Genomic DNA, 20,429 nt, shown 5'->3' with positions numbered 1-20,429 from the left:
TTCACCTTTGACATTCAACAGTGTGACATTTTTCAATGCCAATGGATGAACATACATGAGAGAGATCCATCAAAATAACACCTGTTTTTACCTAAAAGACTGGAAAGAAATTTAGGCTACTTATGGACCCTTGAATGGGGAGAGAAAGTTACCCAGAATAAGAGCATGTGTTTTGTTCATGTGTGCAGAATAAAGGAGAAACTCTTTTTGTCATGGCTGGTTTTTATTTTACTTTGTTAGACAGTTAAGAATAGACAATAAAAGCTCTGGACAAATGGAATTATATGACCTCATTTGTTTTATACATATTCTGCAGTATTTTGTATATTGACAAGTTCCAGTTGAGGGGGGCCAAGTTCTCAAAACACTAGCAAGGGGACCTCAGGAGGAACAAGATTGAATACTCTGCACTATGCTGTCCAAATATGATTGCAGCTTTAATGCAGTGAACAGTATTATAATTAAAAAAGAAAAAAAAAGCGATGGAATCAACATCTAACACTGGCTTCAAAAGAGCCAAAATGTCACAAGAATCTTTTGTTTAGAAGGTAAATCATAAGTATCAAAACAAAGTATAATTTTCTGAAAAAGGACTATAAATAGAATTTTTCAAAGAGGTTTCGATAATATTATGATACAGGCAAATTCTTGTTCTTTACAAGACACAACAAAAACCAGTGAAATAAATAATAAAACAAGCAAAAGAAATAATAAAAAGGTTAAAAAGTGAGAGATTTTTTTAACCAAGGGCAGAGATAACATGCTGTTGTCTTAGGTTATGTCTTAAATTAAAATGCCCTGGAAACAAGTGACATTTTAAAGATAAGGACTCCAAAATTCTACAAGTAGCAATATACTTAGCTGAAGTACTAGAATATTAACTAAAAAAAAAAACAAACAAAAAAAAAACAGGGTTTGTCTACACCAGTGTTGGTCTACCAACACCAACACCAGTTTTTTAGAGGGCAGGTTTTTATCTGACAGAGTAAGCTAACTTTGATAAAAGGTATAAATATCCTAGCTCCTGATATCTACTTTATATATATATATATATATATATATATATATATATATATATATATATATATATATATATATATATATATATAATTCATGTGCATGACTATAATAGAATAATATTTGAAAAAAATACAAATTTAATACACAGTTACTGAAGCCCATCCAATCATCATACTCATCTCTTCAGTTTTTGTAATTTATATCATATGAAGCAGATTCAGTCTTTTGAGGTGAATAAAGTTTGAAATTAAATATGCTTTGAAAATGAATGGAATGTTGAAGATGATAAATTAAACAGTCTACAAGTCACAATGTACTTAGCTGATGCTCTAAACCATGGATAAAATATAGCATATATTAGAGGATTGACAGAGGAATTGATGGATATAAGCCAGGCAAGAACAGTCCACACCAGTGACAAAGACGTTATGTTTTGAACTGACAGAGAACATAAACAAAAAGGTATCCAGGTAGCAAGATAAACACAAACAACGATGCCCAGTGTTTTTCCTGCTTTAGAATTAGAAGACTTAGAAACTTTGTCTCTGTGTCTGTTTGAGGTAGCATTCAAGATGGATCTCACAGCTTTAGCTTGACGTCTTGCCAAAGTAAAAATGATTGAATACAAGATGACTATAACTGAACATGGACATAGAAAAGAAATCACTAGATCAATGATTACCCAGGAGGATTTTATAATTAAAATGCACTCTCCATGGCATCTGCTCATAATCTGAGATGGAAGGAGATGGTCATTAAAGTACAAATAGATGAGGACATACAAGAGAGAACAAGACCAGCCTAGAATTATGAATAAAGACATTTTGCAAACTGTGACTTTAATGGAATATAGCAGAGGGTCACTGATTGCAATGTACCGATCAACTGCAATGAAAACCATATTACACAGAGATGCTGACATTGAGATAGAATTGATTATTAGGAAAAGTGTACATGCCATTTTACCAGGATACCAACAGCTGTCTCTTAGTTGCATCGTATTCACAGGCATAACAACAAGTCCCATGAGAAGATCGGCCACAGCCAGAGAGAGGATGAGTAGATTGGTAGGAGTATGGAGCTGCTTGAAGTGAGAGATGGAAAAGATCACAAGCAAGTTCAAAAATACATTGCATATAATGATACAAGACAGAAAAATAAACAAAATTATATTTCCAAGGCCTGTTCGGACCTCCTTTCTGCATGATGAGTTGTTGTCAAGAAAGCAGTACTCAACTGTCATGTTTTGGTGATACTCTGTGATATTCATCTTAAGTATTTACAGATATGCGAGTTGGCGCTAATCATTATATGCTGTTCAGCAGTGCTGGACTGATAAATTTGTCTTTGCAGATTGTGTATTTATGTTGAAGTATGAATCCTCCTACTAACATGTGAATGGTCACTTTGTAACCAGCATCATTCACTTAATATTCAATAATGTCTTTACAGAGGTGACCAGTAGGGGAGTGGAAGCGTTTACAGTTAAAGTCAACTCTGAGTGTCATAGTTCAAACACACTTTACATCTATCACATTTTGCACAGAAGGTGTTTTTTGGATGTATTCATTTGCCTTTAACACATTATTAAATATGAAATAAATGCATACATATAATGTATTAGAAATGTATTGGAAGAGTCATCTGATCTCCATCTGCTGGATTTTGAAGAAAAAGAGTAAATGTGACAAAGCCAAAAGAGGGAGAAGTACTCTAGTCTGTTTCACCTCCAAATGTGACTTATTATAGCAGTTTTACAAAGGGCTTCAGAGAAAATCATTTGTTTCCAAGGTTTTGTGTCAATATCAGAGATATTAGCACAAACTGTGACAATTCTGCATCATCAGCACAGCTGATTTTTGTACTTAGAAGTCTGTTTCCTTTTTCAACTGTCTCTTACTGTGATTCTGATAGAGCAGTTTGAGGTATAGAAATGGTGTATGTTAATGAAAAAAAATAAAAATAACAAACAATTTCCTCTTGGCTGGGTGGCACTGTAACGTCCTCTGTTGACCAGCCGCCAGTGATGTTTGGTATTGAATGTCAAACAGGCCACAGTTGCAGTTGTTAGTTTGGGGACATACCTGTCTGTGACCCAAGTGGAAGCTCAGATCAATTCATCGTCCAATGGTGTTTTGGAGATATTTCACAAAACACTTGAAGTCAATGATTCATAAGTACTATTTTGAGTCAGGATGTGATTGGACCAAGAGTTCCAGTTGTACCTTTTCCTGTTATACAGACAGTTCAGTAGTGACTTCGCTTTAGTCCAGTACAACTTGATTTCGGACACTATGTAAGAGGTTCTTTCAAATTAAAGAACAATTGATGATTATCATCTGATGTGCCTTCATCAAAATATCTGCTCAATAATGTGAGTAATTTTAGGGAACATTTTCTTGCTGGTTTTATTGCTGCTATCAGTTTGTTGAAGTCTTCACAGAGAAAGATGCAAAGATGCTTAGATAAACATACTGTTTCAACTTCTTTCCAGCCAGTTGATCAGGTTGTGCAAATAAGTCATGATATCTTTAAAAATAGTAGGCAGGGGCATCGTGATAACAAGTGGGATTAATATTTATAAGCAGAAAGAAGTACAAGGAAAAGTTTACTCCCAAGAGCTGCCATTTTGTGAGTAGTGAGAAAAAGGTGAAAAATCTCGGCTTATGCCTTTACCAACACGGTAAAGATATAAGATTTGTTTTAGCTATGTAACAAATGGATGTTGAATGATTGTGTGTGTGTGGATGAGGTGTAAGCTAAATGTGTGTATTGCTGCATAGGGAATTTTCCATCAGTGAAGCAGGTTAGCCTTCCATTAACATTTGTATCTGTTTATGACAAATGATAAGGCAGCCATTTTGTGGTTTTATTTTAATCTAATTTGTTGACAGTTTTATAATAAGAGGAATGTAAAATAGTTGTATAAGGTCAATGAAAAGTAAATATGTTCCTTTTTTGGTTTTGTTTGTGTATCTACTCTGACTGAACACAGAAAGTTCCAGTGTTTAGACTACATGTGTTCTGGAGTTTAGTACATGTGAACAAAGTAAGTACAGGCACAACAGGCCAAAGATCTTTTTAGAAGATGCATTCTATTTGTAATCCTTTACAGTGTTGGCAGCATAGTCATTTTTTGTATTTGTTTTTGTTTTTTTCCAAACAGCCATATTATATGTATCCTATTTTCTGTGTACTGCATCCATACAAGTGTATGAGTACAGCTGAAAGTTTAAAAAAGAGAAATACATATGTTTTCAATTGATGTGTCCGGTTTCCTCTTACTCTCAGATATATATATATATATATATATATATATATATATATATATATATATATATATATATATATATATATATATATATAAAAGGAATGATCCACTATGGCCTCAAATATCCAAAGTCCACAAAGGTACGCAGAGATTTTGTATAGGATATTGCAAGATTAACCTCATGACCCATTCAGATTGTTTTCCATTAACTCACATAGATTACTGTTTTGACAATGTTGTTTCCGTTCACTATGTTAGATCTTTTAAAAATGTTATTTGCCAGTCCCACTAACAAAGCAAGCAAAAATAGTTGCTGATTCTGTGACAACCGATGATGTATTCTGATACAGTCTGATGGATTTAGGTATGAAATATGCTCCCACTACATTTCAACACCTGATGAGCAGAGCATTGTATGGTATTCGAAATTGTGAAAATTACATCAAGGATGTTAATTCCACTGCATTATCAGAGCATTTAAACATTTTTGTTGCTGTATATTTCACAGAGGCTCTCAAGTTGAACTTGGCTATGTGTGAATTTGCAAAGGCCATAATTAGGTATTTGGGAAAATAATTCAGAATAGGTTGTGTTGGCCATTATGCGAATGTGAGAAGGAAGTGAATTCCACAGTTGCCCTGACACCCATGATACTTCGGTAAATGGCAGAATTGGTCAGTAAAGCTGCAGAGTGCAGGAGGAAGTATACGTCTAAAGAACATTTGTAAAACAGACAAGGGAAAGATTATGAAGAGTTTTAAATGTTATTAGTTGATTTAGTCCATGTAATGTCCATGGATTCGTGCTACAGAAATGCCTACTAGGATCACATTGAGTAAGACTTCAGTAGAGTGTTGTGTTAAAACATGACATAGTCTGGAAATATTTCATAAATGAAAAAAAGGCAATACACTATGACTAGAAAAGAAAGAATACTGTCCAAAATAACACCAAAGTTGTAAACCTATATAAAGACAGTTATAATAGCTCCATCAATAGGAAATGTACAAATATGAATTTTTGTAATGTAGATTTAGAATCCATAAGACACATTTCAGTTTTACTCTTTACTCAAATTGCTTGTTTTCCATATATGTATATCATGTAGAAAAGAAGTGAGAGTATTGAAAGAGAGAATAGAAGTTGGCATATTGGACATATCCAGCAGCATATCATCAGCATAACAATGAAATTGAATGTCATAGTGTTGAGAAATATTAAGAGGAACAAGGTCAATGATGAATAATAGTGGACTTAAGACTAAACCCTGTGGAACACCATGAGGAACCATAAAGCCTTCTGACCAATAATTCTGAATCTGTGCAAACCGTGTCCTGTCTACAAGATAGGAAGCAAACCACAGAGTCCAATACTAGCCAATCGTTTCAAAAGAAGCTGATATGATATTGTATCAATGGCTACACTGAGCTCAAGTAAAATTAAAGTAGAAAGCAAACCTGAATCAGCTTCACAGGGAAGGTCATTGGTGATCTTAACCACATCTGTTTCTCTACTATGTTTGGGATAAAAAAAAAATCTGATTATATCAACTTTCAGTGAAAAAGGAAGGGAACTATACTAATGGTCAGAGAATAATTAGCAATTAAAGTGATCAAATAAATAATTGAAGACAAACATGTTTTAACTATCATTGTAGGAATGGGCTCTAGATGGCATAAAAAAGGTATTAGACTTAGTAATAAGTTAAAAAAAACATTGATTTTCAGTTGAAAGACAGAAGTCACAAATCAGTGGATGGAGACAATTTGATAGTTTTTATTGTTGATAAATCAGTCTGCAAAATGTTATTAAGAGCCAACTGCACAGGAATTGTGCTAATTTTTTAGTTGAAAAACAAAAAAAAAGCAGGACATTGTTTATAAGAGAGGTTAATATTAATATTTGTTTCAGATGTTTTGAGTAAACTTTTCTCTGTATAGAAAAGAGTCTTAGTATTTCATTAAACATTAATGTTAATACTGTGTGCATAATGATAATTAAAAAAATGATTTTTGCACAGAAAGAGTATTTTTGTAGTAAAGTATATGATCAAAATACATTTGTTTATGAACAATAAATCTGGTCTTGGTGTATATCCTCTCATGTCTTGACACAATTCATGTGTGTAACAAGGAGCAGTATGGACAAATGAAACAACCTGTGTTTTTGGAGGATATCAAGTGCAGAAGATAAACTATTATTGTAATAGTCTACTAAACCTGAAAGTGAAGCAATAGGGATAGGAACAGAGTTTGGAATCATTAAACTAAGATTCTCAGGATTAACATGTCAAATATTGTGCTATAACGTCATACTGCGCACCTACGATTTAGCATACAGTAAGTGGTCATTACCAGTTTTATTTTAGATCAAAACATTGCTTTAAAATCTTTAGTAAACATTTTCAGCTTTATTAAAATGAACATTAAAATCTTCCATTAAAATATTGTTGGAAGACATTGCACCAAGAGTGGTTAAATCTACTGAGTTTTCATTAGTAACAGTAATAGATGACTTTGGTGATCTGTACAAAACCACAATAATGGTAGGTATACATGCTAAGGGTTTAACAGCCAGCAGTTCTAAGGACAACGAGCCATGTAAAGAGAGTGGCATTAATTTTATACTCTTATGATAAATCAGCATGAGGCCATTTTCCCTACCTCAATAACAAGGCTTGCAAATGTAAACAAATCCAGACTGAACTGCTGCATTTATATTTCAAATCAGTGGAAGCCATATTTCTGTAGGACACAAATAATCCAGTTTATGGTCCATAATGAAGACATTAATCACGGAAGCTTTGTTGGTGATAAAAGTTGATGTAAAGGGCAAACTTATAATAACTTGTGTGCATACTTATAGCTGAGTTAGTTAATGGAGTCCAGAGCACAGCTGTCTTACATTTTTATAACCGTATGAAAAATGTAAGAAAGCACAGCCATCATACATTTTAGAACCGAAGCGTATATACAATTCCAACCAGTGCTCAATGCACACTGCTGGCACTGCTGGTTTAGAGTTATGAACCTGAACCTGACATCCAATATAAACGCGGATCCAAGAATATGATGGCTGATACTCTTTCTCAAGTTTAGCTTAGAAAAGAAGCTCATTCTCACCTTTTCTTTATGGGCCACCTCTGCCCCTCTTACCATTGTCCCTGCCCCACTGCACGTGGTCCCAGCAGCCCTTTTTTATGTGTGTGTGTGTGTGTGGGGGGGGGGGGGGGATGTCTTCCTTTGATCTGATGCCCTGCCTCTGGCACCAATTAGACCTGCTCCTAAGAGGGTGTGGCCACACACTTCTCACAGGAAGGTGTCGCCATGCCCTCTTCCAAAGATGGTGACGCTATACCTCTGGATCCACTGGCTGCTCTGTCGCCTGGCTTGCTCTCGACCTTGGACTGTGTAATTGTTGTCAGTCATGGATTTGCCCAAAATAAATATCACTCATCACTACCCTTGCATCGTTCTTTGCCTCAATCAGTGTCATATAGGTAAGATGACAACATGAGTTCATTGTATTGATTAACCATGTGCTAATAGTTCTTTATCTAGATATTTTAATAGGTTTATTTTATTTTTAATGAAAATAAGTGTCACGTGTTGATTTAGTGTCATGTGTTGTCAACTGGCGATGGGTCAAAATTTTCAAAAAGAACCGATTTCATTTCCAGAAAATCAATAAAATTAGAAAAAGATAACATATATATAAAAAGAAACAATATGATGAATATTATTTAAAATTTACTTACATCAAAGTATATGGGGATGTAAAGCCACAGTGTGTAATCTGTGCAGGTACTAATGACAGCTTGAAAGCAGCAAAACTAAAGCAACATTTATAAAGCAATATTTTTTTGCATGGAAATTGAGTGAACTGAACTCAGAAAAAGGTGTGATTAAAACTGTCACACGCTCCAGTGTACATCCTAAACAACAAAGTGTCACGAAACACTGGTTTGGCCTGCCACATGCAGTGGGAGGATTACTGTTTATTTGTGACCACGCCTGCAAACCTGCACCAGGTTAGTGTTTTGTCTGTGTGTATATAAACCTGTGTCATGGAGTGCAGTGCTGTTGGTGTTTGACATGTTTGCCTTTGTGCATGTTTGTCTCTGTCTATGTTTGCCCTTGTTAACGTTATTTATATGTATGTAGATGTTCACCGTTTATGTCATGTGTGAGTGCCATTGTTGTTTTCGTTATATGTTAATAAATGTCTGTCCACGTCAAAGGAGCCTGTGCGTCCTGCCCCTCGCCCTGCGGCACTCGGGCCGTTACACAAAGTCAATGTATTTAGGAGAAAAATTCACCAGTTCAACAGGCAACCAGTTTTAATTCTAGGTTCTGGTTGAAAATTCAGCAAGACTATCCAGCCTTCACGAAACAAGCAATCAGAGGCCTTTTTCCATTTGGCTTATTACATTTACACAAAGCTGGATTCTCTGCACTGGATGTCCTGAAGCCACAGCACAGATCAAAACGTCAGCAAGACCAAGGAGCTGATCATGGATTGCAGCAAGAAGCAGGAGCGGCACTACCAACCTGTGAGGATCAGTGGAACCACGGTGGAGAGATTAGATCGTTTCAGGTATCTTGGTGTTCACATCTCGCAGGACCTGTCCTGGTCCCGCCACACCAACTCCCTGGCAAAGAAGAAGATTCGTCAGCATCTTTACCACCTCAGATGTCTAAGAGACTTCAGACTGCCCTCCAAGGTACTGCGGAACTTCTACACCTGCACTATTGAGAGCATCCTCACGGGGAACATCACAGTCTGGTTTGGGAACACCACCAAGCAGGACAGACAAGCACTCCAAAGGGTGCTGCGTTCAGCAGAGCGCATCATTCATACGGAAGTTCCTGACCTGCAGAGCATCTATTACAAGCGGTGCCAGACCAAGGCCAGGAGGATTGTGAAGGACTCCACTGATCCCAACAGTAGGCTCTTCTCTCTGTTGAGGTTTGAGAAGCGCTTTCGCTCCCTGATGACCAAGATAGAGAGACTGAAGAGGAGCTTCTTCCCACAGGCCGTTCGGGCCCTGAATCAGGGAAACTGATAAACTGTGGGGACCACCACCACCACATTGTAACTGTAAATATTCAATTGTAAGCTGGAACTGTACATTGTATATGTACATTTATACATACCTATATATACATTGTATATATAAACATATTATACATATATTGTACATACATTGTTAATATATTTTGTATATATATTTCCCTATACACCCCTGTTTAAGAGGTTTATTGTTATTTCCTGCTCTTTCTTTTCATTTTCCCTTCATGCCACCTTCACAATTGACTTTCAGCGCTGTAACATTTTTCAAGGCCATATAATGAACTTGCATGAAAGAAACAAACAAGATAACACCTGTTTTCCTTTGGTCAAATCACAACGTGACTCCAAAAGTACTTATGAATCATTGACTTTTGTGAAATTCTCAAACACACCATTGAATGAGAGTAGTTATGGTATCAGGGCATCCACATGACTCACAGACTGGTATGTTGCCAAACTTTTTTTTTTTTTTTTTCTGAAAAGACTGGAATGGAATTTAAGCTACTTATAAACCAATGGATGGTATTAGTTGGGCCTTCATGCCACCTTCACCTTTGACATTCAACAGTGTGACATTTTTCAATGCCAGTGGATGAACATACATGAGAGAGATCCATCAAGATAACACCTGTTTTTACCTAAAAGACTGGAAAGAAATTTAGGCTACTTATGGACGCATGAATGTGGAGAGAAAGTTACCCAGAATAAGAGCATGTGTTATGTTCATGTGTGCAGAATAAAGGAGAAACTCTTTTTGTCATGGCTGGTTTTTATTTTATTTTGTTAGACAGTTAAGAATAGACAATAAAAGCTCTGGACAAATGGAATTATATGACCTTATTTTTTTTTATACATATGCTGCAGTATTTTGTATATTGACAAGTTCCAGTTGAGGGGGGCCAATTTCTCAAAACACTAGCAAGGGGACCTCAGGAGGAAGAAGATTAAATACTCTTCACTATGCTGTCCAAATATGATTGCAGCTTTACTGCAGTGAACAGTGTTATAATTTAAAAAAAAACAAAACAAGATGGAATCAACATCTAACACCGGCTTCAAAAGAGCCAAAATGTCACAAGAATGTTTTGTTTAGAAGGTAAATCATAAGTATCAAAACAAAGTATACATTTCTGAAAAAGGACTATAAATAGAATTTTTCAAAGGCGTTTGGATAATATTATGATACAGGCAAATTCTTGTTCTTTACAAGACACAACAAAAACCAGTGAAATAAATAATAAAACAAGCAAAATAAATAATATAAAAGATTAAAAAGTGAGAGATTTTTTTATCCAAGGGCAGAGATAAAAAGGTAAATCACAAGTATCAAAACAGGCTGAATGTCTAAAAAAAGGACCATAAATAGAATTTTTCAAAGACATTGGGATTGTATTGTAATACAGGCAAATTACTGTTCTTTACAAGACACACCAACAACCAGCAAAATAAATAACAAATCAAGCAAAAAAAATAATAAAACAAAAAAATAATAAAAAGTGAGCAACTTTTTTGAGCAAGGACAGAAGTCAGGTTATGTCTTAAATTAAAATGCCCTGGAAACAAATGCCATTTTAAAGATAAGGACTCCAAAATTCAACAAGTAGCAATATATTTAGCTGATGTTCTAGAATATTAATTAAAAAACAAAACAAAAAAACACCAGGGTTTGTCTACACCAGCGTTGGTCTACCAACACCAACACCAGTGTTTTAGAGGTCAGGCTTTTATCTGACAGAGTAAGCTAAATTTGATAAAAGGTATAAATATCCTAGCTCCTGATATCTGCTTTATATATATAATTAATATGCATGACTATAATAGAATAATATTTGAAAAAAATACAAATTTAATACACAGTTACTGAAGCCCATCCAATCATCATACTCATCTTTTCAGTTTTTGTAATTTATATCCTATGAAGCAGATTCAGTCTTTTGAGGAGAATAAAGTTTGAAATTAAATATGCTTTGAAAATGATTGCAATGTTGAAGATGATAAATTAAACAGTCTACAAGTCACAATGTACTTAGCTGTTGCTCTAAACCATGGATAAAATATAGCATATATTAAAGGATTGACAGAGGAATTGATGGATATAAGCCAGATAAGAACAGTCCACAACAGTGACAAAGATGTCATGTTTTCAACAAACAGAGAACATAGACTAAAAGGTATCCAGAGAGCAAGATAAACAAAAACAACAATGCCCAGTGTTTTTGCTGCTTTAGAATTAGAAGACTTAGAAACTTTGGCTCTGTGTCTGTTTGAGGTAGCATTCAACACAGATCTCACAGCTTTAGCTTGACGTCTTGCCAAAGTAAAAATGATTGAATACAAGATTAATATAACTGAACATGGGCATAGAAATGAAATCACAAGATCAATGGTCATTATAGAAGATTTTATGATTAAAATGCACTCTCCATGGCATCTGCTCATAATCTGAGATGGAAGGAGATGGTCATTAAAGTACAAAAAGATGAGGACATACAAGAGAGAACAAGACCAGCCTAGAATTATGAATAAAGACATTTTGCAAACTGTGACTTTAATGGAATATAGCAGAGGGTCACTGATTGCAATGTACCGGTCAACTGCAATGAAAACCATATTACACAGAGATGCTGACATTGAGATAGAATTGATTATTAGAAAAAGTGTACATGCCATTTTACCAAGATACCAACAGCTGTCTCTTAGTTGCATCGTATTCACAGGCATAACAACAAGTCCCATGAGAAGATCGGCCACAGCGAGAGAGAGGATGAGTAGGTTGGTTGGAGTATGGAGCTGCTTGAAGTGAGAGATAGATAAGATGACAAATACGTTCAAAAATACAGTGCATACAGAGATACAAGACAGAAAACTAAACAAAAATAGATTTCCTGGGCCTGCTTGAACCTCCTTTCTGCATGAGTTGTTGTCAGGAAAGCAGTACTGAACTGTCATGTTTTGCTGATACTCTGTGATATTCATTTTAAGTATTTACAGATATGCGAGTTGGAGCTAATCATTATATGCTGTACAGCAGTGCTGGACTGATAAATTTGTCTTTGCAGATTGTGTATTTATGTTGAAGTATGAATCCTCCTACTAACATGTGAATGGTCACTTTGTAACCAGCATCATTCACTTAATATTCAATAATGTCTTTACAGAGGTGACCAGTAGGGGAGTGGAAGCGTTTACAGTTAAAGTCAACTGTGAGTGTCATAGTTCAAACACACTTTACATCTATCACATTTTGCACAGAAGGTGTTTTTTGGATGTATTCATTTGCCTTTAACACATTATTAAATATGAAATAAATGCATACATATAATGTATTAGAAATGTATTGGAAGAGTCATCTGATCTCCATCTGCTGGATTTTGAAGAAAAAGAGTAAATGTGACAAAGCCAAAAGAGGGAGAAGTACTCTAGTCTGTTTCATCTCCAAATGTGACTTATTATAGCAGTTTTACAAAGGGCTTCAGAGAAAATCATTTGTTTCCAAGGTTTTGTGTCAATATCAGAGATGATGGAGCACAAACTGTGACAATTCTGCATCATACTGGCACAGCTGATTTTTGTACTTAGAAGTATGTTTCCTTTTTCAACTGTCACTTACTGTGATTCTGGTAAAGCAGTTTGAGGTATAGAAATTGTGTATGTTAATGAAAAAAAATAAAAATAACAAACAATTTCCTCTTGGCTGGGTGGCACTGTAACGTCCTCTGTTGACCAGCCGCCCGTGATGTTTGGTATTGAATGTCAGACAGGCCACAGTTGCAGTTGTTAGTTTGGGGACATACCTGTCTGTGACCCAAGTGGAAGCTCAGATCAATTCATCATCCAATGGTGTTTTGGAGATATTTCACAAAACACTTGAAGTCAATGATTCATAAGTACTATTTTGAGTCAGGATGTGATTTGACCAAAAGAGTTCCAGTTGTACCTTTTCCTGTTATATAGACAGTTCAGTAGTGACTTGGTTTTAGTCCAGTACAACTTGATTTTGGACACTATGTAAGAGATTCTTTCAAATTAAAGAACAATTGTTGATTATCATCTGATGCGCATTAATCAAAATATCTGCTCAATAATATGAGTAATTTTAGGGAACATTTTCTTGCTGGTTTTATTGCTGCTATGAGTTTGTTGAAATCTTCACAGAGAAAGGTGCAAAGATGCTTAGATAAACATACTGTTTCAACTTCTTTCCGGCCAGTTGATCAGGTTGTGCAAATAGGTCATGATATCTTTAAAAATAGTAGGCAGGGGCATTGTCATAACATGTGGGATTAATATTTATAAGCAGAAAGAAGTAGAAGGAAAAGTTTACTCCCAAGAGCTGCCATTTTGTGAGTAGTGAGAAAAAGGTGAAAGATCTCGGCTTATGCCTTTACCAACACGGTAAAGATATAAGATTTGTTTTAGCTATGTAACAAATGGATGTTGAATGATTGTGTGTGTGTGTGTGTGTGTGTGTGTGTGTGGAGGACGTGTAATTTAATGTGCGTATTGCTGCATAGGGAATTTTCCATCAGTGAAGCAGGTTAGCCTTCCATTAACATTTCTATCTGTTTATGACAAATGATAAGGCAGCCATTTTGTGATTTTATTTTAATCTAATTTGTTGACAGTTTTGTAATAAGAGAAATGTAAAATAGTTGTATAAGGTCAATGAAAAGTGAATATGTTCCTTTTTTGGTTTTGTTTGTGTATCTACTCTGACTGAGCACAGAAAGTTCCAGTGTTTAGACTACATGTGTTCTGGAGTTTAGTACATGTGAACAAAGTAAGTACAGGCACAACAGGCCAAATATCTTTTTAGAAGATGCATTCTATTTGTAATCCTTTACAGTGTTGGCAGCATAGTCATTTTTTGTTTTTTTGTTTTTTTTTCCAAACACCCATATTATACGTAGTCTATTTTCTGTGTACTGCATGCATACAAGTGTATGAGTACAGCTGAAAGTTTAAAAAAGAGAAATACATATATTTTTAATTGATGTGCCTGGTTTCCTCTTACTCTCAGATATATATATATATATATATATATATATATAAAAGGAATGATCCACTAGGGCCTCAAAAATCCAAAGGCCACAAAGGTACGCAGAGATTTTGTATAGGATATTGCAAGATTAACCTCATGACCCATTCAGATTGTTTTCCATTAACTCACATAGATTACTGTTTTGACAATGTCGGTTCTGTTCACTATGTTAGATCTTTTAAAAATGTTATTTGCCAGTCCCACTAACAAAGCAAGCAAAAATAGTTGCTGATTTTGTGAAACCGATGATGTATTCTGATACAATGTGATGGATTTAGGTATAAAATATGCTCCCACTACATTTCAACACCTGATGAGCAGAGCATTGCATGGTATTCGAAATTGTGAAAATTACATCAAGGATGTTAATTCCACTGCATTATCAGAACATTTAAACATTTTTGTTGCTGTATATTTCACAGAGGCTCTCAAGTTGAACTTGGCTATGTTTGAATTTGAAAAGGCCATAATTAGGTATTTGGGAAAATAATTCAGAATAGGTTGTGTTGGCCATTATGTGAATGTGAGAAGGAAGTGAATTCCACAGTTTAGGGGCAGCATAGGAGAATGCCCTGACAACCATGATACTTAGGTAAATGGCAGAATTGGTCAGTAAAGCTGCAGAGTGCAGGAGGAAGTATACGTCTAAAGAAAATTTGTAAAACAGACAAGGGAAAGATTATGAAGAGTTTTAAATGTTATTAGTTGATTTAGACCATGTAATGTCCATGGATTCGTGCTACAGAAATGCCTACTAGGATCACATTGAGTAAGACTTCAGTAGAGTGTTGTATTAAAACATGACATAGTCTGGAAATATTTCATAAATGAAAAAAAGGCAATACACTATGACTAGAAGAGAAAGAATACTGTCCAAAATAACACCAAAGTTGTAAACCTATATAAAGACAGTTATAATAGCTCCATCAATAGGTAATGTACAAATATGAATTTTTGTAATGTAGATTTAGAATCTATAAGAAACATTTCAGTTTTACTCTTATTGAATTTGAAATAATTGCTTGTTTTCCATATATGTGTATTATGTAGAAAATAAGTTAGTATTGAAAGAGAGAAAAGAAGTTGACATATTGGACATATACAGCAGCATATCATCAGCATAAGAATGAAATTGAATGTCATAGTGTTGAGAAATATTAATAGGAACAAGGTCAATGATGAATAATAGTGGACTTAAGACTAAAGCCTGTGGAGCACCATGAGGAACCATAGAGCTTTCTGACCAATAATTCTGAATCTGTGCAAACCGTGTCCTGTCTACAAGATAGGAAGCAAACCACAGAGTCCAATACTAGCCAATCGTTTCAAAAGAAGCTGATATGATATTGTATCAATGGCTACACTGAGCTCAAGTAAAATTAAAGTAGAAAGCAAACCTGAATCAGCTTCACAGGGAAGGTCATTGGTGATCTTAACCACATCTGTTTCTCTACTGTGTTTGGGATAATAAAAAAAAATCTGATTTTATCAACTTTCAGTGAAACAGGCAGGGAACTATACTAATGGTCAGAGAATACTTAGCAATTAAAGTGATCAAATACATAATTGAAGACAAACATGTTTTAACTATCATTGTAGGAATAGGTTCTAGATGGCATAAAAAAGGTATTAGACTTAGTAATAAGTTAAAAAAAAACATTGATTTTCAGTTGAAAGACAGAAGTCACAAATCAGTGGATGGAGACAATTTGATAGTTTTTATTGTTGATGAATCAGTCTGCAAAATGTTATTAAGAGCCAACTGTACAGAAATTGTGCTAATTTTTTAGTTTAAAAACTTTAAAAAAAGCAGGAGATTGTTTATAAGAGAGGTTAATATTAATATTTGTTTCAGATGTTTTGAGTAAACTTTTCTCTGTATAGAAAAGAGTCTTAGTATTTCATTAAACATTAATGTTAATACTGTGTGAATAATATGATGTTTTTGGACAGAAAGAGTTTTTTAGTAGTAAAGTTTATGATCAAAATACATTTGTTTATGAACAATAAATCTGGTCTTGGTGTATATCCTCTCATGTCTTGACACAATTCATGTGTGTAACAAGGAGCAGTATGGACAAATGAAACAACCTGTGTTTTTGGAGGATATCAAGTGCAGAAGATTAACTATTATTGTAATAGTCTACTAAACCTGAAAGTGAAGCAATAGTGAAAGGAACAGAATTTGGAAAAATTAAACTGACATCCTCAGGATTAACATGTCAAATATTGTGCTATAATATCATGCAGTGCACCTTTGATTTAGCATACAGTAATTTGGCATTAAATGACAGCTTTATGTTAGATTAAAACATTGCTTTTAAAATCTTTAACAAACATTGTCAGTTTTACCAAAATTAACATTACAATCTCCCATCAATATAATATCAGAAGATATTGCACCAAGGGTGGTTAAAAGTTTTGATAGTAACAATCATTAGTAACAATAATAGATGACTTTGGTGATATTTACAAAAACACAATAATGGTAGGTATACATGCTAAGGGTTTAACAAGGTTTAACAGAGAGTGGCATTAATTTTATACTGTTACGCTAAATCAGCATGAGGCCATCTCCCCTACCTCAATAACAAGGCTTGCAAATGTAAACAAATCCAGACTGAACTGCTGCATTTATATTTAAAATCAGTGGAAGCCAGATTTCTGTAGGACACAAATAATCCAGTTTATGGTCCATAATGAAGACATTAATCACAGAAGCTTTGTTGGTGATAAAAGTTGATGTAAAGGGCAAACTTATGATAACTTGTGTGCATACTTATAGCTGAGTTAGTTAATGGAGTCCAGAGCACAGCCGTCTTACATTTTTATAACCGTATGAAAAATGTAAGAAAGCACAGCCATCATACATTTTAGAACCGAAGTGTATATACAATTCCAACCAGTGCTCAATGCACACTGCTGGCACTGCTGGTTTAGAGTTATGAACCTGAACCTGACATCCAATATAAACGCGGATCCAAGAATATGATGGCTGATACTCTTTCTCAAGTTTATCTTAGAAAAGAAGTTCATTCTCACCTTTTATTTATGGGCCACCTCTGCCCCTCTTACCATTGTCCCTGCCACCACTGCCCTGCTGTATTCCATCCTGGCTGCCTCTGCCCCACTGCACGTGGTCCCAGCAGCCCTTTTTTATGTGTGTGTGGGGGGGGGGGGGGATGTCTTCCTTTGATCTGATGCCCTGCCTCTGGCACCAATTAGACCTGCTCCTAAGAGGGTGTGGCCACACACTTCTCACAGGAAGGTGTCGCCATGCCCTCTTCCAAAGATGGTGACGCTATACCTCTGGATCCACTGGCTGCTCTGTCGCCTGGCTTGCTCTCGACCTTGGACTGTGTAATTGTTGTCAGTCATGGATTTGCCCAAAATAAATATCACTCATCACTACCCTTGCATCGTTCTTTGCCTCAATCAGTGTCATATAGGTAAGATGACAACATGAGTTCATTGTATTGATTAACCATGTGCTAATAGTTCTTTATCTAGATATTTTAATAGGTTTATTTTATTTTTAATGAAAATAAGTGTCACGTGTTGATTTTGTGTCATGTGTTGTCAACTGGCGATGGGTCAAAATTTTCAAAAAGAACCAATTTCATTTCCAGAAAATCAATAAAATTAGAAAAAAATAACATATATATATATAAAGAAACAATATGATGAATATTATTTAAAATTTGGGTTTACTTACATCAAAGTATATGGGGATGTAAAGCCATAGTATGTAATCTGTGCAGGTACTCTTGCTAATGACAGCTTGAAAGCAGCAAAACTAAAGCAACATTTAGACATAAAACATGGTCTCTCAAAAAAAGTTAATTTTTTTTGCATGGAAATTGAGTGAACTGAACTCAGAAAAAGGTGTGATTAAAACTGCCACACGCTCCAGTGTACATCCTAAACAACAAAGTGTCACGAAACGCTCGCCTCCCGCGAGTCACGTGGTTTGGCCTGCCACATGCAGTGGGAGGATCTCTGTTTATTTGTGACCACACCTGCACATCTGCACCAGGTTAGTGTTTTGTCTGTGTGTATATAAACCTGTGTCATGGAGTGCAGTGCTGTTGGTGTTTGACATGTTTGCCTTTGTGCATGTTTGTCTCTGTCTATGTTTGCCCTTGTTAACGCTATTTATATGTATGTAGATGTTCACCGTTTATGTCATGTGTGAGTGCCATTGTTGTTTTCGTTATATGTTAATAAATATCTGTCCACATCAAAGGAGCCTGTGCGTCCCGGCCCTCGCCCTGCGGCACTCGGGCCGTTACACAAAGTCTATGTATTTAGGAGAAAAATTCGCCAGTTCAACAGGCAACCAGTTTTAGTTCTAGGTTCTGGTTGGAAATTCAGCAAGACTATCCAGCCTTCACAAAACAAGCAATCAGAGGCCTTTTGCCATTTGGCTCATTATATTTACACAAAGCTGGATTCTCTGCACTGGATGTCCTGAAACCACAGCGCAGATCAAAACGTCAGCAAGACAAAGGAGCTGATCGTGGATTGCAGCAAGAAGCAGGAGCGGCACTACCAACCTGTGAGGATCAGTGGAACCACGGTGGAGAGATTAGATCGTTTCAGGTATCTTGGTGTTCACATCTCGCAGGACCTGTCCTGGTCCCGCCACACCAACTCCATGGCAAAGAAGAAGACTCGTCAGCATCTTTACCACCTCAGATGCCTAAGAGACTTCAGACTGCCCTCCAAGGTGCTGCGGAACTTCTACACATGCATTATTGAGAGCATACTCACGGGGAACATCACAGTCTGGTTTGGGAACACCACCAAGCAGGACAGACAAGCACTCCAAAGGGTGGTGCGTTCAGCAGAGCGCATCACTCATACGAAACTTCCTGACCTGCAGAGCATCTATTACAAGCGGTGCCAGACCAAGGCCAGGAGGATTGTGAAGGACCACACCGATCCCAACAGTAGGCTCTTCTCTCTGTTGAGGTCAGGGAAGTGCTTTCGCTCCCTGATGACCAAGATAGAGAGACTGAAGAGGAGCTTCTTCCCACAGGCCGTTCGGGCCCTGAATCAGGGAAACTGATAAACTGTGGGGACCACCACCACCACCATGTAACTGTAAATATTAAATTGTAAGCTGGAACTGTACATTGTGTACGTACATTTAGACATATCTATATATACATTGTATATATAAACATATTATACATATATTGTACATACATTGTTAATATATTTTGTATATATATATTAACAATGGGTGTATTTCCCTATACACCCCTGTTTTTTTTTCCTCAGTATGGACAGAGCACTCTCAAACTATTTCACTGCAACTTATACTGTGTATGACTATGTATGTGACAAATAAACCAAACTTGAACTTGAACTGGAGGTGGAGAACAATGTAAGACTGGCTGTTTGAAAGATTAAACTTGATATCAAAAGATTGTGTTAAAAAAAGCTGCCACATCCTTTACACTAAAATGAGTACGTTAATTCACACATTTTTATATGGAAAACGTTCTGTGTGTGTGTGTGTGTGTGTGTGTGTGTATTACATATCTTCCTAAAATAATACTGATTTGGTTGTTGAAAGGACGGTGACTGGCAGTTAGGTACAAAGAGGTTTAATGTTATTTCCTGCTCTTTCTTTTCATTTGCCCTTCATGCCACCTTCACAATTGACTTTCAGTGCTATAACATTTTTCAAGGCCATATAATGAACTTGCATGAAAGAAACAAACAAGATAACACCTGTTTTCCTTTGGTCAAATCACAACGTGACTCCAAAAGTACTTATGAATCATTGACTTTTGTGAAATTCTCAAACACACCATTGAATGAGAGTAGTTATGGTATCAGGGCTTCCACATGACTCACAGACTGGCATGTTGCCAAACTGATTTTGTTTTTTCTAAAAAGACTGGAATGGAATTTAGGCTACTTATAAACCAATGGATGGTATTAGTTGGGCCTTCATGCCACCTTCACCTTTGACATTCAACAGTGTGACATTTTTCAATGCCAGTGGATGAA

The 20,429-nt window shown here is 35.8% G+C and overlaps 2 protein-coding genes across 2 annotated transcripts; both read right to left on the bottom strand.

Annotated features, from left to right (window-relative positions):
* Nucleotides 1–1,126: 1,126 nt before the first annotated feature.
* Nucleotides 1,127–2,290, bottom strand: LOC118242887 (trace amine-associated receptor 6-like). Its single transcript, XM_035535961.2, has one exon. It carries the CDS (start codon nt 2,288–2,290, stop codon nt 1,268–1,270), a length of 1,023 nt encoding a protein of 340 aa, XP_035391854.1. The 3' UTR covers nt 1,127–1,267.
* Nucleotides 2,291–10,133: 7,843 nt separating this feature from the next.
* Nucleotides 10,134–12,364, bottom strand: LOC118242878 (trace amine-associated receptor 6-like). The gene has a single exon (XM_081702557.1). The coding sequence runs from the start codon at nt 12,338–12,340 to the stop codon at nt 11,321–11,323; it is 1,020 nt and encodes a 339-aa protein (XP_081558683.1). The 5' UTR covers nt 12,341–12,364; the 3' UTR covers nt 10,134–11,320.
* Nucleotides 12,365–20,429: the final 8,065 nt, after the last annotated feature.

The sequence above is a fragment of the Electrophorus electricus genome, chromosome 19 (genome assembly GCF_041902795.1).
Source record: "Electrophorus electricus isolate QZ-2024a chromosome 19, ASM4190279v1, whole genome shotgun sequence".
Taxonomy (NCBI): Eukaryota; Metazoa; Chordata; class Actinopteri; order Gymnotiformes; family Gymnotidae; genus Electrophorus; species Electrophorus electricus.
This window is presented reverse-complemented; position numbering and strand designations above follow the sequence as displayed.